General features: G+C 48.2%; 1 protein-coding gene across 2 annotated transcripts in view; it reads left to right on the forward strand.

Annotated features, from left to right (window-relative positions):
• The window catches only part of Snap47 (synaptosome associated protein 47), a 43,592-nt gene extending 23,427 nt beyond the window's left edge, over window positions 1–20,165 (forward strand). For both annotated transcript variants that reach the window (XM_034506350.2, XM_034506351.2), the window contains exons 4-5: window positions 5,546–5,670; window positions 19,452–20,165. In XM_034506350.2, the coding sequence (XP_034362241.1) occupies window positions 5,546–5,670; window positions 19,452–19,598 (272 nt within the window). In that variant the 3' untranslated portion in view covers window positions 19,599–20,165. The remainder of the gene's footprint in view (window positions 1–5,545; window positions 5,671–19,451) is intronic.
• The last annotated feature ends 2,798 nt before the right edge of the window (window positions 20,166–22,963 follow it).

Consider the following 22,963-nt stretch of genomic DNA (forward strand, 5'->3'; position numbering starts at 1 on the left):
GATTCAGGGGCCAGACTTGCTCTTTATAACAACTAGCTCTCAGAAACTTACTAATATCCCACAAGCCTCCTAAAGCCAGTTTCCTTGTGACCTGATGACCTCTGCCTAGGCTCTGCTGCTCAAATGCACCACCACTTCTCAACACCACTTAGCACCTAGCATATGAACTCTTGGGAGACACACTTAGAGTTTTCTGAACAACAGCAAAGGGTTTAGGTAAGTCATTCAAAGGAAGCCTCAAGTCCCCAGCCCTTCCCTCTACTCAGTCTAATTCAGGAAGTGGCATTCTCAGATATATTCTAGTGTGATCCACATCTACCCTGACCTGTCCCCTACCAGCCTACCACTATCCTTTGGGGTTAGATTGGGTCTTTCCAGCCACTACCCAGTTGTACATTGTAGAGGTCTACATCCTTGAATTCTTGAACACAGTACTGAGTTTTCAGGTTCAGATACTGTGCATTGGGTCAGTGGAGCAGCATAGCATAGTACCAAGGCCCAGGATGGGGTAGTCCATTTGGACATGACGTGTGTGCATTGCCCACAGTGTTCAGCTTCCCTGTTTTAGGTGTAGGCAAGTGGGGACTTACATGTAAGAGATGAAATGCTACCATATGAAGGTATCTGTCAGTGTGGGAGAATAAACGGATCCTTTCAAGGGAGGCTCTCAAGACCAAGAGTGCCCAGTGAGGCACAAGCAGAGGAGAAGGAGGAAGTAGGGTCTCCTAGTGGAGGCAGGAGTAAGGAGGTGATGTAAGTAGGCATGCGCAGTGCTGGGGAGGAGGCATGTGATACCTTAGCCGGGTGAGTAGGAGCTGTCCCAGTGGAAGAGGACTGAGGGAGGAAATGATATGTGTGCATGCATGTCCTCCTCCTGGAGGAGCTTTAGGAAGGAGACATTATAATGTCTTAGGAAGGTGGCAGCTATGCCAGTGGAGGAAGCCGAGGAGGCCACAATAGCCTAGAATACAGTAACTTCCTAAGGAGATTCCTGGGGCTTTTATGACCTCCCTGGATACGTCATACCTCGTGAAGTCATAGGTTCACTGCTAGATAGACATCATCCAGTTGGTCTCGTTTTGTGAGAGTTCTGTTGACCACCTAGTGCCAGAAGGCCTAGGTTTGTGCACAGGCTGCCTGTGGTTTGCTGTTCAGATAGTATCATGTTGAAGAAAGCCATAGGTGCGCTTCCTGCTCTCCTTCCTGGTCACTATCCCAACTGATGCAGGGCAACCTCCCATATCACAGATGTTGGAATCAGGGATGTCTTTGTAACCACAGTCCTGGCAACAGCGTGCGGGGATTGGATAGAGTTACTGGGGACCTGTCCTTTGTAGTTGCACAGGAAAGTAGCCATCCCAGGGCACTTGCATGGGATGATTGGAGCACTTGAAGTGTGGCAGTTTGTTGTTTTATGTCTCCTGGGGACTCCCTGAAGTGTTTTGAGTGTACTTGGTGAAAAGGAAGCGCTATCCTCATTTCTAGCGCATGGGTGTGCCCAGCTGGCTGCTCTGTGCAGGAAGCTCACATGTACTGAGGTTTAGTGGGGAAGATGGCTTCCAAGGAGGTAGGAACTCGGTGGTTTTCTTACCCACAGCTTGGTGGGAGGGTTGGCACCTTGCCCACACCTTCATGTGCTGCAGTGTTCAGCTAGCTTCTGTCTTACCACTGGGAGGTGGAAACTAGAAGCCTTGACTGAGGCCCACAGGCCCAGCCTCTTTTGAAGGTGTGCTATGTGCATGCAGCCACACAGGGGCAGTCTTGAAGCACGGTGAGCCTTTGCTGTTGGGAGTTAAACTTTACACAGGGAAGCTCCCTAGAGACTACTGTAGTGAATGTTTCCTGCAGGCCGCAGAGCCTGCCAGTATCAAGAGCCTGGACCTGGAGAGGAGGAAGCTTGGCCGTGTTGTCTCAGAAGAACACAGCTGGATTGCTGCTGCCCCTCAGATCATCCTTAAAGACCTGTGAGCTTTAGGTTTGAAGACAGTACAGGTCATTATCTTTTGTTTAGTGTCACATGGTAACAGGTGTCTCAGACTCTTGAGTTTCAGATTGTGGAGTATTTGTGAACAGTAGTGAAATCGCAGAGCACAAGTCTGCGCGTGAAATTCACTGCTGCTTTGTTTGTATCTACTTTAGGCATGCAGGCCATGGGTGGTTTTATACATTGTTTTCAAGGATTTTGTGCACAGACTGTTTCAGAGTGTCCTGGAGTTTGCAGCATATGAACTCTGGATTTTAACATTAGAGTTCTATGCTGCTCCCAACCCAAAATCTGCTCTGTCATCAACTTCTAATGTTAGTGTGTCTCCCTGTCCCTCTAGGGAGCACCCACTCCAGGTACCTAATCTCTTATCTCACCTCGCCTCCACTTGGCCTCCTCTGTCCCCAGAGCCCCAGGGTCCTGTGCTTGTGGGTTCCAGAAAAGCCTGTAGAACTCCCTGCTGGAGCACTCTCTGCTGGAGTACATGCCATGTATTTTCATGGGTGAAATCAGCGGTAAGGTGCCCTCCCATTCTGTGACCAAAACACGCATAGTGTGGTCTGAGTCATCTGTTTGCTAACTCTTTCTTGCTGCTTGTTGTTGTCACATGCCCAGAAGGGCTGTCCACAGCAGGCACTGAGAGCCACCCCCAGATGCCTGCTCCAGCAAGGCTCTAAGAGCACTTATGCTGCGTCCCTGACCATACAGCACAGTGGAGGACAGAAGACGGCATCTGATTGGCTTGGTTCAAGCTGTCTTTTATGACAGGGCTTAGAAGCCCTTGAGAATCCTAGATGACATAGGTACCCATCCTAATCAGGGTGTCTACTGCTGTGATGAAACATCATGAGCAAAAGCAAGTTGGGGAGGAAAGGGCTTGTTTTGTGTATACTTATATAACAGTTCATCACTGAAGGAAGTCAGGACAGGAACTCAAAGGGCAGGAACCTGGAGGCAGGAGCTGATTCAGAGGTCATGTCAGAATGCTACTTGCTGGCTTGTTCCTCATGACTTGCTCAGCCTGCTTTCTTACATAACCCAGGACCATCAGCCCAGGGGTAATCCCACCCACCATGGGCTGCTCTCTCGCCCCCATTAATCACTAGTTAAGAAAATGTCCTATAGGCTGCCTACAGATCAATCTTAGGGAGCCACTTTCTCAATTGAGGTTCCCTCCTCTCCGATGACTCTGACTTATGGCAAGTTGACATAAAACCTAGCCAGGACAGCACCCAGGGATGAGGTCCTCAAGTGTGCAAGTGCTGTGCTATGTTTGGCTGAGCTCTCACAAGGGGCTCCTGATGATACAGTCACCACATTTAGCCTGATGACAATCTCTGGGCCCAGTGGAATTTGTAGAAATACAGACATGGGTGGCACAGTGAGTGTTGGTTCTCCTGGGTCCAACAGGGTCCTTGGGTTGCACTGTGCTGATCTGGGTTCGCCGGAAAGCTGGTTAGGGAGAGTGACTTGGCCTTTGTACACCTGTGGTCTCCACGCCTGAATGTGCTTTGTGCTACAAAGTCATCGTGAAAGTTTAGGTGTCTGTGGAAACAGTATGATCTCCTGTTTCCCCTTCCTCGCTCTGTCCTACCCTTATGGATGAATGTGCATTTTGTTTTCTGACCTGTGTACTAGCGTCTCGGGCCTTTTTCAGCCTACAGCCCCTGCCAGAGGAGCTGCTTTCCAAGTGCATATGAGGATGTGAGGCCAGGTAGTTCCTAGAAGAGGATCTGCCTGGGTCAGTCGTGGTACCTTTACTCTGAGCTGTGTGCCAGCAGGCTGTCCATGGGGGGACATTATCTGTCCCCTTTGCCAGCTGACCTCTCTTAAGGCCATCTTGTAGATCTCTGTTCCTTTAGACTCATTGCCTTGCTGTGGGAGCCATTCTTCATGCTTTTAATACACAGATCATTAGTGACTAAAGAGATAGAAACCATCCTGCCCAGAGCCACAGTAATTCTTCTCAGATGTTTCAAAACATGGATCAGCGAGTCAGCAATCAGCCCTGGAGGTGGCAGCGTGCTCTGTGGCTTAGATGGGTCCCAGCTGACCCCACAGCTTGTGGAAAACATCCCAGACTCCATGTGTCTGTGGGTCACTAGGAACTTCCATTAGAGAATCTCACTTCAGCTTTCTGTTTGTTGGAGCAGAGTCCTGGTATTGGAGCTGCTGAAGTCCGTCCAGCCAGGCAGCAGTGAGCCCTGGGAGCTGGGGCTGAGGGAGGCTGATGGCCACCACCACCACATTAGTGCCTGGCAAACAGAGTCTGTAATCAGTTTGGGTTGTTGCAACCAGTTTTGTTGAGAATGCAGTAGGAAAACCACTGTCCTGGTGATGGGTCCTAACTCAGCTATTTGGTAACCGGGTTTACACACTAAAGTGTGCAGTGTGTGTGAGGTGAAGGATGTTTACCTCTGTGTTCATCTACCAATCTCATGGGCCTGTTCTCATCCTGCCTGTCTTCCTCCTAAGGGTGTGCCTTCCTCAGGAGGGTTGCCTTTTAAGACTGTTGGAAGAGATTCAGAGTTAAGAGGGTTTTGTGCTGTGTTTGAAGCACCTGGGGAAGACAGCAGTGTCTTAGTGACTGATCTTTCTGGTCCCTGCCCTCAGGCCCAGTGAGGGCTCCCCTAAGTGTACCCCCTTTTCTCTCTTTTCCTGGTGTGCAGCAGTGACCTCCAGGCTGTTCTACCTTGCCTTGCTAAGAGAAGTGTGAGAGCCACTGGAGGAGCTGCTTGTCAAACTGAGTGCTCTCCCTGTCTCCTCCCAGCCTAGGAAGTGCACTTGGCTGCCACTCTTTATTCAGGGTGCCCCATACTGTAGGGGAGAGCAAAGATGAGACTCAGTTGCATTCCTTATCTGGGCTATGAAGTTCTGGGTTTGTGGCTGGAGTTGCTCCTAAATAAAGAGCAGGTGGCATGTGGTAGCCACCAGGAGCCACTACGTTGGGCAGTGATAGTACATGTGTATTGCACTGTCACTGCCAGCTATCCTGTCTTGGGTGCAGAGATTACAGGCACACAGGTGTGTGTTGGTCTGTGTGAGCTGCAGAACTGTCCCAGTGAGCTTGAGCGCTGCCTGACCACAGGGTGGGTGGTTCTGACTCACAAACTGGGCCAGGCTTGTACGTGCAGCACCACTTGGCACCAAAAGCTGGTCATTTCCTGTGCTCTCTGGAACCACAGTGTTCTGTGGAACAGCTCAACTGTCCCCACATTTCCTGGTGATATGTATATTTCACCAGGATTCAACAGTTCTTGTGTTTTATATACCACATCTTTAGAAATGTGAACACTTGTGAATTATAGGCCCTTCTCTTAAGAGATACTTACAAAATTAGCTCTGGGTGCTTACAGTATTGCAAACTCACCTTTATATGGGGCATTCAGCTCAGGAGGGGCCCAGGACCAAGGCCCACACATACCCATATGGATACTGTGACGTGCACCTTGGGCCAAAGCCTGTGGCAGGCTTAAATGCCCTCTGTGATGTTCTGAAGTCTTGTGTGTGGTTTGCTCCCTTCCGAAAGTTTTCACCACTGACCTCAGCTTCCTGTTCCAGCATCCAGACTGATGGGCTGCACTACACACCGAGAGCTGCCCACAGGAGGACAGGAAGGCGAGCAGCTGCAGCTGCAGAAGGACTGGCCACTACTCTCTGAGGGGGAAGCCCAGGAGCTGACACAGGTAGAGGGTACCCACTGCTTCAGTGGGGCAGCCCAGCATCTCTGTCCTCTCCACCTGTGCCTTATCCCTCCTGCCTGAAGACAGGCCCTTGGTAGATTATGCATGCCTTTCACTAAACAGTGCTGCTCACCCTGTGGGTCATGACCCCTTTGGAGACTGCATATCAGATATTTACATTATGATTCATGATAGTAACAAAATTACAGTTATAAAGTATCAGTGAAAATAATTTTATAGTTGGGGGTCATTACAACATGAGGAGTGGTATTAAAGTGTCGCAGCATCAGGAAGGTTGAGAACCACTGAACTAAAAGGAGCTGCTTGGTTCTAAGTTTGCTATGCCCATCCCAGCTCTCTTGTTTCATGGTATACGGACTCAGTGTGCACACCTGCACATATAATCACCTTGTGGTGACCTCCATTATGTATGTATGTATGTATGTATGTATGTATGTATGTATGTGCTGTACGTGTGCACTACATATGTACCATGCCCTCTTTGCATAGTATATGTGTACTGTCTAGTACTGTGCAGTATACATGTGCTCTGTGTGATGTGTTGTATGGTATACAGGTACTGTCTGCAGTGTACGACGCATGAACACATTCTCTGTAAGCATGTATGTACAGTTAAGGATAAACTAGCTTGCTCAGATCTCTCATGTTCAACATTAGATTCTGAAAGAAGTTTTCTACTTTTCCTGAGAAAAATTGAAATTTAAATCCCACACAAATGCTTTAGTATTAGTGCTGGACAGCGCAGGTGCCGTTTCCTCGAGGTTTTGAAGAAACGCCTTGTCAGTGTGTCCTCTCACTGAGTGATGTCTCTGTCTGTACCCTAGGAGGTCAGAGTACTTGCAGGACATGGTGGCTTGTCTCTGTAGTCAGAGCACTCTGCAAGCTCAGGCAGGCTTCCAAAGGTTCAAGGCCAGCCCGGATTGAAGAGAGAGACTCTAAAGACAAAAAATGGTAACAAAAGCAGCGTCCAGATAAGAGCTGTTAATAAGGCAGGAGCATGAGGTGAGGTAATTGAATCATGAACTGCATACATATAACATACCTATATACATACATGAGCAAACATAACCCCATTCTTAATTTAGAAAAAGAAAAGTAGGGGCTAAAGAGACAGCTTAGCAATTAAGAGCACTGGCTCTTCTTATAGAAGCCTGGGTTTGTTTTCCAGCAACCACATGGTGGCTCACAGTGGTCTGGAATGCCGTCTTCTGATCTCTGTGGGTACTGCATGCACACAGTGCACATACATACGTCTAGGCAAAAAACTCATACACATAAAGTAAAACTAAATAAACCTTTTTAAAAGGACGCATGACTAAAATGTTGAGTCAGCGTTCACGCTGCCCTGGACCTCCCATGAGGCCGATCTGTTTTAACCAAGACCTGTAGCCACAGAGATGGGAACAGCTCTGCCCCAGCTCTGCCCCTCGTCTGTGGGAGTTGCAGGTAAATACAGGGGTTCTGTTTGTGGGGACATGTCTCCAGCAGAGTACTGTCTCCATTGAGAGGTGGATGTGATTCAGTAAACCTGTTCTTAGAAATGACTTCTCAGCTGTGTATCTGCATAGACACAAACTTCTTTGAGCTCAGCAGTTTCCTCTTTGGGGGAAAATCCATCCTTTCTATGAAATACTTTAAACATAGACCCCTATTCCTTTTTCTTCATGGTCCAATATTTATGTGTAAGCATGACCCAGGCACACTGCCAGGTCATTGTCTTCTCCTCTGGGATTTTGAGAATGCCTAGTGTGTTAGGACCCATGTCCCCAAGTTTCCTCTGAGTCCTCTCCTGAGCTCCTGGACAGAAGAGCATCAGCCTTGGGAGGCTGAGTGTGTGGGTGCTCAGCCCACCTTTATGACAATGTTGATGCCCTTCAGTTGTGTTTGGGCAGAATTCTACTTATTAATTGCAATGGTGGTTATGTAGTCTGAGAGGCATCTCCTGTTTGTGAACATCTAATCTCTGTCAGTCTTCATCCTAAAGTTGAGGGTCAAGAGGGTGATGTCAGGCTGAAGACAGCCCAAGCCAAGAATGGGGTAAGGCTGTGCAATGCCTGTCTGTGGCAGTACCTACACAACCCTGGTGTGCTGTGTTGGAACTCTGAGCACCAAGAGTAGAGGTCTTAGCACTGGGACACTGAGGGCAGTGATCTGGAAGGGGGTCTGTGATACCAGGCTGGACCTAAGGGAACAGTCAGGTGGGGACTTGGGCTGGTTAGGAGGTGCAGCCTAGCTTTACATGAAATGGTCTTTTCAAGGTAAAACACATGTTTCATATTTAGAGAAAAATTCCTGGCTGTGTAGTTGAAGCTCCAACCCAAGTAGGAATGAGTTAAATTCTGGGGAAAACAAAAATGCAAGAAATCCTCCTCCATCCAGCTGTGGTTTTGGTTGCAGATGCTATTAAAGCCATTATGTTGAGATGTGTCCTGGTGATTTAAATTGCAGTTGGGGATGCTAATGGGGAAGTGGCCAGGACTATACAGGGGAGGGAGCGAGTTGAGTGGGTACGTGGTCTGTGGCCACCGGCTGCCGCGTCACTGCGGCTAGGGGAGAAAAAGCCCAGGAGGCCAGAAGGAAACCAATCCCCTGGTAGATTTGGCACAGCCTCTCAACTGACAACCAGCAGAGTGTCTGCTCCTCCTCAGAACTGTGGCTGCACTTGGTTCATGGGCTCTGCAGAGGCACATATTGTTGATGGTAAAGGGTGGACATGATAACGCAGTAAGTGGAAATTGCTGTCCCAAAGCAAGGCACTCAGGGTCCATCTAGGGTTTTTTCCTGTCCCTGTTTCTGTGTCCTGATCTGAGCTGAGAGGATCTTCATCGCACTTTGCCTTATCCTGCCCTCTGAGCACTACATGCATATGTACATGCACAAAGAAACATAATTAAATATAATGAAAAAATATTAAATCCATGTCTTCTGTCTCTGCCTTTCATTTTTTTTTTGAGCCAGTGTGGAACATGGTTTATCATCTTCAGTGCCTATCACCCTGGCCTGTTTTCCCTGGCACCCCAGGTTTAATCCTACCTCAAACTGCACCTTCTCCCTGCGGGAAAACATCAGTCAGCCATTTTGTGTGAACTTCATCTGCAGGAGATGAATGTATTATCCAAGTATTCCTGAAGCTGAAGCAGAACTCAAGGGTCAGGGGCATCCATACCCACACTGTCTGCTCATCGAGACACCGGGCCTGCTTGGCACAATGACATGGGCCCTGTTGTCCCCACACATGTGCTGCAGGTCTCAGCCCCACAGGCAAGGTACACACACAGTCCCCCATTAGTCTGTACAACCAGGATGCTCAGTGTGTAAGTGCAGAGCCCAGGAGGACCCCCCTGCCAGGCTGAGTTCAGGGTCTAGCTCACGAAGACCAGCTTGTGGTGAGAGAAGGTGCTGAGTGGCTTTGGCCACTGCAGGGTTTTGCCTTCTTGGTGCCCAAGTGTCCTCACACTTACTGGAACTTTTCTTTTCCTACCTTCATTGATGATCTCTGGAGAATGTTTTTATTTAGAGCTTCAATTCTAGTCCATTATAGCACTGAGCTAAGCCATGCACCCCTAATCCCCAAATTCACAATTTTTTGAACACCTGCTGCATGTGGAGGCCAGGCATACCTTTCCTCAATCTCTTCTCCGTCTTACCTTTTAGAATACGGTCTCTCACCAAACCTGAACCTGCCATTTTGGCTAGACTCACTAGCCAGTGAGTCCCTGGAATCCTGTCTTTGCTCCACAGTTCACACCTCAGCACCCAACTTTTACATAGGTGCTGGGGATCTGATCTCAGGCCAGGTCCTTATGCTTGCATAGCAAGGGCTTTACCTCCTGAGCCATCATCTTCCAGCCCACAGCTAGCATTGCAACAGAAAGGGCATAAATACAGATCTAGATCAGAGAGGGTCTCAAACATAGCTTCCCATCCTCTCCCAGGCCTATTAGCACGTTGGTGTTACCAGCCGGGGTCTCTCTTGTCTTTATTGGGTTACATTGCAGGTCATGCTTAATTGATCAGTCTCATACCTGAACCTAATACCTAACCCCCATTCCCTGGGGGGGGGGGAGGAGGGCAGTCACAGTGGGATCTTGTGGCCACCACCCCTACCCTCCAGTCACACACAGTCATTGCATTGCAATAAACTCAGGTATGGGCATCTCATTGGTTACAAAGACAAAGATATTCCCATTACTTGAGAAGTCCCAAAGATCTAGGTGCTTCCAGGACCCAGGAGCTAAGGCTACTCAGATCTTCTTCTGATCTATCTATCTATCTATCTATCTATCTATCTATCTATCTATCTATCTATATTTATTTATTCTGGGGCAGGGTCTCTCATTCTGTAAACCAAGCTAGCCTAAAATTTACTATTTTACCAGGTTGACTCCAAACTCATGATAATATTCCTCTTTTTTCTTCCCGGGTATAACATTATACCCAGCGTTTAAATTCTTTGTAATACAACAAAGGTACAAAGAATTCAAATTATAGTATATATGCTCCCCCATCCTCAATCTGACACTTCGGTGTTTGAGACAGGGTCTCACTCTATAACCCTGGCTGACCTTGAACTCACAGAGATCCATCTGCCTCTGCTTCCCAAGAGCTAACACAAAAGATGTGCACCACCCCACCCAATTTATCTATTATGCACTTATCTGCTTTGTTTGATGGTTGTTGTTTGTTGTTATTGTTCTTGTTTGTGATATGTTGGTTTGGTACTTAAAGAACACATCACTAAAAACAAGTCCCTAAGGACTTAACCCTGCTTTTCTTGTTAGAGTTCTGCCTTTTCCTCTGAAGTTGTTAGTCCATCTTGAGTTCATTTTTGCGTGTGCAATGAGGTGGTTTCCACATTGCTGGTGAACTGACTGTTTTCCCCTTTGAGTCATCTTGAAGCCCTGTCAAATGTCCATTAGCCATGGAAGTATGGGTCTCTCCCCTTTTTCTTCTTTGTTCTGGTCTATTGATGAATGTTCTGATTACCTTAGTTTTGTAGTAACTCTAAAATTGCTCAGTGTGACACACCTCTGTTGTTGGTTATTTTTTAGTCTTTGAGGCAGGTAGCTCAGGCTGCCCTCAAACTCATTATACATAGCCAATAGGGCCCTCAGACTCCCAAGCCTCCAGCTTCCCAAGTGCTTGGATCATACATGAATTTACCACCCAGCTCTGTGAGAGTCGTTTTGGTATCCTAGGCCCCTTCCGTAAGGACCTGAATATTAGCCTTTCCATTTTTGGTTTATAAACCACGGCTTGCATTTTGACTCTGCCAATACTGTCTCTGTATCTCTTTGGGAGGTTCCATGGCCAGGACAACCTGAAGCCTTCTGACCTGGCACCTAGGGAATCTCTGTTTTGTTTCAGCCTCTGACTTCATTCAGCAAAGTTTTTCGTTTTCAGTAAAGGCTACTGTTCCATTCTCTAGGATGCTATCATAACCAGAGAGGTTGTCTCAACTTCCTTTTCTTAGTCCTTTGCTGCTGCTACAGGAAGCTGCAGCTGGCTGAGTTCATGGCTCAGACCTGGTCACCTTTTTAGCTGAGCTGTAGGTTTCTGCAGTCATACGACATCCTCTACACACAGGAGTCGTTTTGGTGTTCCCTTTCCTGCTTCACTATTTTATTTTATTATGTTATATGTATGAGTGTTTCACCCACATATATGTTTGTGCAGCTGTGTCCATGTCCTATTCCCTCAGAAGCCAGAAGAGGGCATCCAATACGCTGAAGCTGGAGCTACAGACAGTTGTGAGCCAACCTGTGTGTGCTGGGAATTGAACCCAGGTCCTTTGGAAGAGCAGCCAGTGCTCTTAACCACTGTGCCGTCTCTGCAGCCCCCTGCCTTCACTATTTTACCTCCGTGATATGGGTGCCTTGTTGGTAGACTCTGTGAACTACTCATGAACCCTGTTACCCTCTTGAAGACTCTCTTCTCTTAAGTTCCTGAGGGCATGCCGGGCTTCATGGATGCCCTTGCTTTGTCAGTGGAAGGTCTTTCTGGTAGTGTTACTAATGGCGAGTCATTGATTCTTCACAGAGAACCCCTGCATTCTGGGATCTGTCCCATATGGACTCAGTTTGTTTTCTATGTTGTGTTTTCATTTTCATTTGTCTCTAAGAATTTACTAATTTCCTTTCACTGGTTGTTGCAGAGCGTGCTGTTTAATTTGTACTTATCTATGAATGTTACAGATTTCCAAATTTCTTCTTTGATACCACTGTCGTAAGAGAAGAAACTTATTATTTTAGTCACTGTACATTTAATGAGATTCGTTCCCTGGCATATGATGTATGCTGGAGAAAGTCACTGAAGCATGGGGCATTCTACTTCACTCCTGAAATCCTGGGAATCCAAAAGTGAAGTATTTTCCCATGTTCCTCTGCTGGCCAGTAGCCACAGTCTCTAGAGTAGCCTCAGAGTGGGGCTGGCTGCTGAAGAACCAGGGCAAAATTGGAATGTGAGTACCCTTAGCCTTGCCTCAGAAGACCGGCTGGGGGGTTGAGTGCATCACCAATGGCCGGTGGTTTAATCACCCACCCCGTGTCATGAAGCCTTCATTAAATTCCTAGAAACATTTTCAGTAGCTTCCTGAGAGCTGAACAATTGGAGGTTTCTGGGGCGGGTGCACGTGGAGGCCGTGGAAGTCCTGTCCTGTGCCCACACCTTATCTCTGACATCTCTGTGTCTGTATCTTGGTAATTATCCTCATGATGAACCAGTCATCATAAGTTAGTGTTTCCTAAGTTCTGTTAACTATCTGAGCAAACCAGTACAACCCAAGGAGGAGCCCTGACAGAGCTGCTGTGCATCAGGAAGGGGGCTCAGCTGGTCATCGGAGAGGGCTCATGTCTGGCACTGATGTGGGGACGTCAGAGCTGAGCTGAATTACTGCTGAGGAACTACTTGCTTGCTGCTGTGGAGAGGCCCCCCCCCCCCGGCTCGTGGTGTTAAAAGGTGCGGTGATGCTGCACTTGCTCCTCCCCATGTCCTCATGCTGGGGAGTTGACTGTAGTTGACTGAAGCCCTGCGTTTCTTTATATGATCTCTCCAAATAGTCTCTTCAACGTTGTACTCTTTTAGGTAGCTTGTCTTAGTAGGTAGCAAGTATAAGGTAGCTTTGGTCTTGTCTGGGAAGCAGGTGCCATTGAATCATGTTGGATGATAAAGAGGGTGGAAATAATGGCTGTCTATCCTCTGTCTATCTGTGTGCAGTGTGAAGCTGGCACATGCTGTGTTCTCACCATGTAACCCGTTGTGTTAGTATTGATTTTTACTGTCCCTGTCCTGCAGCAGGGCTGTACCTGAAAGCTCAGATAAGATTACATGGTATCTTGTGGAGCAGCAGGAGGCGGCGCTTCCATATCACTGAGACTCTGGGGAGCCACACCTCAGCGCATCTTTTCTGTCTCCCGAATCTTCATCTTATTCAAACATTTGACTCTCTTTAAGGTCACCTATTATGATTGAATTGTGTATCAGTGGCCTGGCCCAGCTTTTGACCTGTGTAGTCAAGCACCCTGCTGGGCCTCAAGTGAGAGCAGCTATTTGTCACTGGCGGCTGGTCACCAGATGTATTCAAGGCCCACAGATCCCTGAAGACCTGAGCTCAGCCACTCTGCTGTCTTTAAGTTACCTCAGGAGTGGCACAAGCAAGCCCATGCATGCTGTAGAATGGAGGGACCATGAGACTGGAGCCTCACATCCACCCTCCCTGCCGGCCCCAGACCACCAGCAGCCCCTAGGAATGCAGCCACTAGGCTGTGAGACTAGGGTGGTCTGTGAGCTCGGCGTGTGATGGGTTGCAGCCGAGCATGCTCCTGCAGCCCCTAGGGCTTCGCTGTTGTGAAAGCCAACTTTCCCTCTTTACCTTCTCCACAACATGTTAATGGCTCAACTGGAAGAACAGTTCACAGTTGCAGACAGCTTGATTTATCCCAGCTCTGTTCTTAAATGGTTGCTAATTTCTCACTGTAGGAAAATTCACAGTTACTGGGTAAGTCAGTGTAAAAACAGCTGAGAGCAGCCAGCCTAGCTCATGTGAACTGTAGGTGCTCACATTCATGTGGTCGTAGCCCAGATCCTGGGATCATAGGGTAGGGTGGAGCAGAACATCATTTCTCAGATCCTATGTGAAGATAGAAACCAGTGTACTGCAACATCTGTGAGCACACAGATTGTGTCCTGAGCTAGGCTGTCCTGACAGCACAGCTATACACCATGAGGCGCCGAGACCTCTTGAGAGTATATGTGGAGACATGTCCACGTAGTCAGTGCATCTAAACTACCTCAATCAGCGCTGCTTACATACTGTGCTGTCAGTGTGGACAATGTAGAGATGTCAAGGAGGCTGAGGTCTCTCTGTGTTTGCTCTTCTGGTGTGCCTGGTGTGACTGCTGCCAGCCAGGACTGTGTTGGTGGTGCTTATCTAAGTCCAGGCAGCCTTGTACAGGTAGACCACTCAACACATCACCACTGAGCTGTGAGCTCTGGTCCAGAGAGGCCTTGACTCCTGGGATTGTCAGGGCCAGCGAGGCTAGAAAACCCTTCCCAAGGATTCCCTGGGAATAGCACTTTGCAAGGTTGTGTTTGTACTGCCCTGATGACACAGCTGTTGGGGTGGGGAAGCTTTGTCTGCTTCCTTCCCTGAGCTTACGTGTTCTTCCCTACTTCCTGCCTGGTTCCTGCCTGAGTCACCTGGTGTTCCCTTCTCCTGTCACAGACACTAAGTCACTGATGTGACTCGGATACAACAGTTGCCGATGGTTGTGTTGCAGCCATAACTTCCCTAGGAGAAGAGCCCTCAGTTTCCCAGACTTTCCCAGACACCGGCTTGCACATGCTTGTGTCTAGCAGGGGCTGAGCATCCACACAGGTGAAGCTGCCTGGTTACCGTGTTGTTTGTTGCATGTCAGGGACTTGTAGGAATGTCCACTCAAGCCTGATCTTTGACTCACAGCCAGACAGGGCTCATCAAGGGGCCCCCAGAGGCTGGCAGCAGTATGTGCTGATGACTAGACAGCTTGTCATCCTGGGCCACAGAAGGAACAACTGTTTCTAAGGTTTGGCCAGACTTCATGAGCTCCATTCTTTCCGTCCCCTGTTATATGGAATGTACGTGGTGCTATTTAATTACTTCAATCCCTCTCTTACAGAGAAAAGGCTACCAGTATTCTAGAGGTATTAGTGCTTGGAAGGTTAGCTCTGTGATTTTCTTTGTCTGCAGACCTAGTAGCTGTTGGATGTCTTTTCAGTATGGCCAGTATTAATTAATTCCAAGTGCATTTTGGCAGACAGGCCAAGGGGTCTTAGCAGGCTATTTGGAATGAGTTCTATTTTTAAGACTTTTAAAATGGTGAGACTTTTTCCAAATCAAAGGTTGAATAGCAACCAGCCTTTATTTTGAATATTTGTACAATATAATGCTGAAACTTGGATAGGCAATCAGTTGTTTGTGCCATGGATTATTTATCTGTGAATATTCTTGAACTGTTAGGCAGAGGTCACAGAATACAGTCTTTCTCTTCTGATTTGTTTTTGGTTTTGTTGTTTTGGGGGTTTGTTCTTGTTTTGGGGGGTTCTTTTGTTCTGTTTTGAGATGGTCTTATGTTGTTTAGCCAAGATGACCTTGAATTTCTGGTCTTCTGTTTCCCAAGAGCTGAGATTACAGGCAGACATCACCACATCCGACTTCCTTGATTCTGGGGTCTCAGCTTCAACTGAGCTGTACCCCTAGCTCATGCCTAGTCTTTCTTTGGCTACACTTTTACTGTGCACAAAGAAGAGTCAATTGATTTAGCTTTTCAGGAAGATGACAGAGGAAATGTAAGTCTTACAGAGTCTATCATAGAGTGGACTTTGTGCACACAAGGTCTGTGGCCTCTTGGTCCTGTTTCATATGGCTAGTATTCATGTTTGTCCTGGCTGAGTTGTTTGTTAAGCCTGACGTTCACACTGACATTAGGACTTCTGTATTGTGTATATTATACTTACCTAATCATGACTCTCATTTGTTTACTTTTTGAAACATATTTTGGACATGTTTACGTTTCACTCCTCAGTATGTGGTTGTTTAAAAACTCCTTGTTTCTTCCGGTCTTGCAGCTTTCTGGCCACTCCAGGCTGTGAGAGCTGCTGTGGGTCCTGCAGCCCAGCTTCCAGTTTGTGAGCGGTTCCTCCAAGCCCAGATGAGGTCCTTGCTCTGTTTTCAGGGACATGTGATTTCTCACAGTGCCCTGGTGCTGTGACTGAGTCATCTGCCCATGGCAGTTAATGCTAGGCTAGTGGTCACATTTCTTATAACTGGCTTAGTCTGGATCCAGTGAGCCCAGAGCTCATGGCCAGTGCTCAGCTCTTCTGGACCTTATTTTAAAAAAGAGTTTGAGGTAACAGGTGAACAGTTCCTAAAATTAAGTTCTGTGAGTTGCATTAGGGGTGGCAGTGGGGGAGGGGAGGTTCTATAACCCACGCTTTTGTTTAGGATGAGCTTTTGTTTATCCAAAAGATGAGAAAGTACACAGCAGGAAACAAAACTGGAAGTGTCCTTTCATCGTGTATTTTGAATTCTCATACAAACATATAGATAAAGTAATAAAAACCAGCCCACATGGGCTGAGCGTCCCTTTTCTGAAGCATTCAGGACTGTACTGGTTTGGGCTTGTTTGGGATTTTAAAATATTTCCCAGACATGATAGCGCCTCGGGCCAGCACCCAGGCTAAAAAAACATGGAATGCACTTGTTTCATGAGTACCTCTGACACATACCTAAGATGGTCTCAGATGATACTTACAGTGGACCTGCATTCTCGAGGGTTTTGTTTTGTTAAGTTTTCATTTTTGTTGTTTTGAGATACGGTTTTGTGTAATCCAAGCCAGACTCAAACTCGGTATGTCCCTGAGACTGGCCTTGAACCCCTGGTCTTCTTGCCTCTACCTTCCAAGTGCGGGGATTGTGGGTGTGCCCTTCCATGTCTGATTAGCGCCTGGATTTTGATGTGGCTTGTCCTGTGGGCTCATGGGTGCTGTTCAGCACCAGTGGTACATCAGCTCAGAAAGTCTCAGATTTGGGATTTGGGGTTAAGGATAGCTAACTTGTTAGGCTAGTGTGAGGAATGGTGGTTTGAGTCACGGATAGCTTTCATTTTCTTCTTTAATTCTCTTCTTTCCTATAAGCATGGTTCTTGTTAACACAAACAAGACAAATGGTTGTATCAACCAAGTGAGCCAGTGCCTGAGGGGCTACAGGACCCACACACGGCATGGCTGGAAACTGGTGCCCAAGTTCTGCCAGGACTTGGACCCCAGACTTCAAAGCAGTCGTGGTCTAAAGGTATTTCTGTGTCAGTCAGTCACATGTACCTTAGGGACAAGGATGCTGTCTGAGAACTACATTACCTACACATCACAGTGTATTCACGCCTCCTGGAAAGACATGCACTTTTATGGGACCCATGTGTACACACACAGGCACAGAGACCATAGAGAGGCATAGCCAGGGGTTGTGTTTGACCTGACTATGGGAGGCTGGGAGGCCTTGTCAGATGACATAACTGACAGACAAGTGGGCAGCATAGGCAGAATAACCTTTCCACCACAGCAGGTGGGCAGGGCAGATGGGTGAGAGAGAGGGGTGGGGCTGGGTGTTAGGGATTCATTTCCTTGTTTTATTCTGCTGTTTGGTGTCAGCAAGTCTATGAGATGGAAAAGACTACTGTATAATGCCATCCCCCATCCCAGGGCTCACTGTCCCCACTGTGTGCTTTCTAGAGCTCCAGCCAGCTCCTGGGGAACAGATCTAGAACTGCAGACAGCCATCACAAGCTCTGTCTCACGATGGCAGTTGAACACAAGCTGTGTCTGAAGAGGAACCCTGAAACCTGTTGGTGGCCCAGCATAGGCCTTTGCAGTTTGCAGTTGATCATGTGGTTGGTTCATGTGACTCTAGCTGTTAGGAAAGGACTTAGGCCTTACCGTCCTGGCTTTCCCCGCTCGTGTTGTCTGTCGCTAGTCAGACGCAGAGTTCTTGGCCTGGTCTCTAAGCTGGTAGAAATGCCAGCCTACGAGCAAGGGTGCCTGTGTGAATTAGAACTGAGCACTTAGTGTGTGGTCATGGCGCCAGCTGGGTGCTGATGGAGCAGTTTGGGCCACCTGAGATGTTTTGCCTGGGCCCTCATGGAACACTTCCGTGTGTGACATCAGATAGGGGTCAGGAAAGGTTTTAGGATATAATGCAGTCACTAGACAGGCCTTGGGGACCTCAGAAGTTTCCACTTAACCCATCCCTGTCATAAGCAGCTGTGGGGAGACAGTGATCGTGACCAAGATGTCCTGATGAATCAGGTTCCTTGATTCCTCTTCCTTGGCCTCACAGTGAAGTGAGGCTCTTCCTGAAAGGTGTGGACAGTCATCACGAGCAGTGTTGCAGTTTTCTTTAGTGTGTTTTCCTTTTGTGCTGTCAGCTTGAAAGTATGAGTGGCTTAGCCCAGCTGCATGAGAATCCAGTTAGAGCAACCACAGAATGAAGAACTCAGGACTGCAATAAAATAAAACTTCCTGACATGCATCATGGATCTGAGTGGAAGAGAGGCTAAGGGGAGACGGGCCTCCCCAGCCCGTCTGGCCTGCAGTGGCTTGTTTCTCTCTCCAGTGGCCCCATACACACACACACACACACACACCTGTTACCTGGCCCTCAGTGCTCTCTGCATCACAGACTCTAGGTAAGTGCGGCTAGCCTTGTGTTTTTGCAGCGGCCCTGTGTTGTATAGCCTATTAAATTACAGGCATTTGTCACTTAATGATGAGGATGGCTCCTTGTGAGGCGACTTGAACATCACCAATGTCTCAGTGGCTTCCACAGGTCTGAATGCTTGGTCCCTGCTGGTCTGAGAGTCGTGAGCACAAGTGCACACATGCTGCAGCACGGCATGTAGCCCAGTGACTCTGTTAGCCCAGACCCGTGTGTTATTATCTGCACTGTGGTTTGTGTAAGTGACCACACACTGGATCTGTTCATGCCAGTGCCACTGTACAGAACATGTGAGACTGTGACACTGGGGACTGTCTATGCCAGTGCCACTGTACAGAACATGCGAGACTGTGACACTGGGGACTGTCCACACCAGTACCACTGTACAGAACATGCGAGACTGTGACACTGGGGACTGTCTATTCCAGTGCCACTCTTCAGAATATGTGAGGCTGTGGCACTGGGGACTGTTCATGCCAGTGCCACTCTTCAGAACGTGTGAGGCTGTGGCACTGTGACATGGTGTCATTAGGCAGTTAACATTTTTCAGCTCATGGAAATCTGAGGTACCTGTTTGGCAGAGCTTTGCTCTGTGGCAAATACTAGTGTTGTGTTGTACCTTTGTGTTTGGGGTGATGCTTTCTGGGTGTGTGAAGGAGAAAGGAGGCTGTTCTTTTCAGTCTTACTATTCTTGTGTCTGGGTGGCACAGTAAGGTGAGATACAGGTGACTGGGCAGGTCTCCCCTTACACGGAATCCAACAGATGATGGGTGTGTTCCTGGTCCACGTGGTTCACTCAGCACCTTCCAGGGCATGGTCATGTGTGCTTTCTGCTGAGGACAGCTGTATCCTGGGACCACAGGGTAAAGCCTAGTGCTGAGGCCAAGCTCAGGCAGCAGACTCTGGAGCTGTGTCCTCCTGACTCAAAAACTGTATCCCTTTGGTTAGTTACATCAGGCTGTTGATACTGAGATAGGAATAGAAACTGTGTGCTTGTCATTTCTGCTTCCCCCAGATCCTGAGCAAACTGAAGGGACTCGCACTGGACACTGAGGCTGAGCTCGAACGCCAGGACGCAGCTCTGGACGGCATCACCGTAGCTGTGGACCGGGCAACCCTGACTGTGGACAAGCATAACCGGCGTATGAGAAAGCTGATGTAGTGGGGCAAGCTGCAGAACAGCCGCCCCTGGCATGTCTCTGCTGATTCTGCTGCTGTTAGCTCTGTGTCCTTCTTACTGAGACCTGGGAAGCCATTCTGGGCGCTGTGGAACTATGAGGTCCTACCTGGGAACTACACCTTCCTAGGATGGGCCAGGGGAAGCCACGACGTGCATGAACATGATATGTTTTCCATGTGCCCTTAGCATGAGGGCCAAGTTCTGTTTAGGCAAGGATGGCCACCACAGCATAGTCATTCTCGCTGTCCACACTGAGACCCCCGCGTTGAGCTGCCATTGTGGGGCCATGGCCCTGCTTACCTTTCACAAGCCACATCATATTGTCATATCTCACCATTTTTGCCAAACTGTAAAGAAAAATGTCAGTCATTCTGAGATGTGAGTACTTGGTCTGGCTCTGCCATTCACTTGCCACAGGCATTGATTCCCCCTTCAGATGCTGCTGTAGCCCCTGCCACCTTCTCCTGGTCATCAGTTAGAGTTCTGTAGAAGAACAAGACCAGTAGCCTCTATGTGTGCATAATAAAAGAATGTTTATTAGATTGCTTACATCATAGGAGCCGGGTCTATAACAGCCATGTGCACATTGGAGAGACAGAGAACATTGTAGCTGTCCAGTACAAGAGTCTGGACCCCTCAGCAGCCTGAGGGCCTGGAAGCTCCTGGAATCGCTGGTATTGGTTTTGCATTAAAAAGTCAAAGGTAGTGGAGGCTGGTGTCAGCAGAGGCTGGTGTCAGCCATGTGCTCTCACACAGAGAGGCCTGCACACTTAGCACACACTGCCTTCTTCCGCCTCCCATTTGAGCTTCCCACAATCAGGGTAGCCCTTTCCCTAACTGCTGTCCCTCTGGAAGCACCCCCACGGACACACAGGGATGTCTGGACACTCCAGACATCTCTTAATCTAGGAAGTTGATGGCCAAGACCAACATCCTTCTGGCCTTGCCCTGGCAGCAGCCTTTTCTCTCCACATGCTTGGTGACTGACTGCAGTCACGAGTGCAGTCCAGTCCAGCTCAAATGTCTCTGCTGTGGACCTCTCCAGTTCCATCAGAAGCAGAAACAAGATGCCCATCTCCCAGTTCCCTGACCCAGGCTATTCAGAAGTGTGACTAGGTGCCTGCTTTAGTAGTGGCCCACACTGTCTTGTTGGTACCCTTTGCTTAATCTTTCAGTGAGGGTTCTCAGCTTACTGCTCAGAGCTGCTTCCACCATCCACTCTGCTGTGGGCTACTGGGGACTCATGCATGGGTTTGTGTATTTGGGGGAAAGGGTCCTGTGGGTTGTTGGCGGTTTTTGTTGTTGTTGTTTTTGAGACAGGTTGTCACTCCAGTCCAAGCTGGTTTCAGACTTGCAGCAGTCCTCCTGCCTCAAAGTGCTAGGATTATAGGTCTGTGCCACCTTCCCCGGCCCCCTCATATATTTACTGAGTGGATACCAGATGGCTGGTGTGTGGTGATGTCTGTCTGCAGTGTACAGTGATGGGATCAGACAGGTCCTGCTTCCTCCTCTCAAGCACTTGTCAGCCCTGTGTGTGGGAGCCTCTGTGTTCTCCACAGCTTTATGAAGAGAACAGTGACCTGCCAGGCACTGTAGTCTCCCTGACATGTTCTGGAGCACTGAGTTTACTCCTCCTGCCTACCCATGCTCCACTCCCATTATCCAGCCTTTTTCCTATTCCCCCCATTCCTGCCCATCCTGTGTTCCCCTCTCCTCCACTCAGAGCCCCTGGGAGACCTTGACTATCCAGCCAGCACTTGTCTTTGTATGCCTGGCTCACTTCACAAAGCATCATGTCCTCTAGATTTAGCCATGTTGTTGCAAGTGACAGGATTTCATTCTTTTTCACCACTGAATGCTGATCTATTTATCTATATCATGGTGTGTGTTTCTGCCAGTGCTAAGAGCCAACACAGGGCCTTGTGCATGTTAAGCAAGCATTTTACCACTGAGATGCATCCCCAGCCCTGGCCTTTTGAGACTGGGTATCACTGTGTATCCCTAGCTGGCTTCTTGAGATCTTCCCACCTTTGCCTCTTGAGTGTTGGAGTTATAGTCCTGTGCCCCACATACAGCACCTACTACATTTTTTTTTAATCCATTCATACCACAAGACTTCACTCATGTGGAAGCTGGAAAAGCTGATCTCATGGGAGCAGAGAATGGAATAGTAATTACTCGAGTTGGGGCTTAAGAGGGGTGGGCAGGGAACTGGGTCCAGAATTAAAGTCAGACTAGCAGTATGCTCTGGTATTCTATTTAGCAGAGAGACTAGAATGAGCAATGGGTATTATTTCAGAGCAGCTGGAAGAGAGTTCTTACCTCGTGTGAACTGATGGACGCCTGGTGGTATGGACTGTCACTACCTGATCTGACAGTACACAGGGAGGGTATGGATGTGTGCCAGGATATCACACTGTACCCTCCAAGTACGTGCAATTACTGTGTTAATTACAGACAAGGCAGGGGGCTGGAACAATGACCCAGTGGTTAAGGACACTGGCTGTTCTTGCAGAGAGAGGATCTGGGTCCAGATCCCAGCATCCACGTAGTGGCTCATGACCTCTTGTAACTCCAGGTCCAAGGGATCTGATGTCGTCTTTTGATCTCACGGGCACTGAGCACACACAGGGTGAACAGATACATTCAGGCAAAACATTCATATACAGAAAATAAAAAGAAACACAAATTAAAAAACAAAAGTAGCACCCAGAAGGCAGTGTGTGGTAACATGTGGCTTTCACAAGAATTTTTCCCCTGAGGTTCCATAACAGTATACACCCACACATTGCAAATGGAAGAGCACCACCCAACAGATCCTTAAGACATGTTCTAACATTTTGAGAAAGTGATCCCTATACAGCAGTTGGTGAGATTTGTGTGGTCTGACAGTTGAGGCCCTACCCCAGCGCAGGGCCAGCAGGGACCTCCATGAAGGCCTGAGGCTGGCCTGGCGTCCCAGCCACAGGCTGCTGGGCTGCATGTGGATGCCAGGATGCTTGGTCGTAGGCACCTTTCATAGTTGCTATGGATTTCCACATCCATATCTTATGCCCTTGGTACCTTCTCAAAACTTGATTCTGTTGGAAGATTCTTCCCCTTGGTCCTTTTGAATAGAAAAGGCCACAGGGTCACTCACTTCTGACCCAGAGGATTTGTCAGTCTTCTCTCCCCTTTGGGGCCTCGAGACATGCTAACAGTTTGGGATGGGAAGTTTCAGTGGTGAGCTTGCTTTGTGTGCATCTCTCTGGTCACAGAGAAGGAAGTACCTTAGGAATTCCCCATATTAAGCCCCTTTCCCTGTGTAGGACTGGAAGGTGGAGTAGACACAAATATGGGTGTGGCTA

The sequence above is a fragment of the Arvicanthis niloticus genome, chromosome 6 (assembly GCF_011762505.2).
Source record: "Arvicanthis niloticus isolate mArvNil1 chromosome 6, mArvNil1.pat.X, whole genome shotgun sequence".
NCBI lineage: Eukaryota > Metazoa > Chordata > Mammalia > Rodentia > Muridae > Arvicanthis > Arvicanthis niloticus.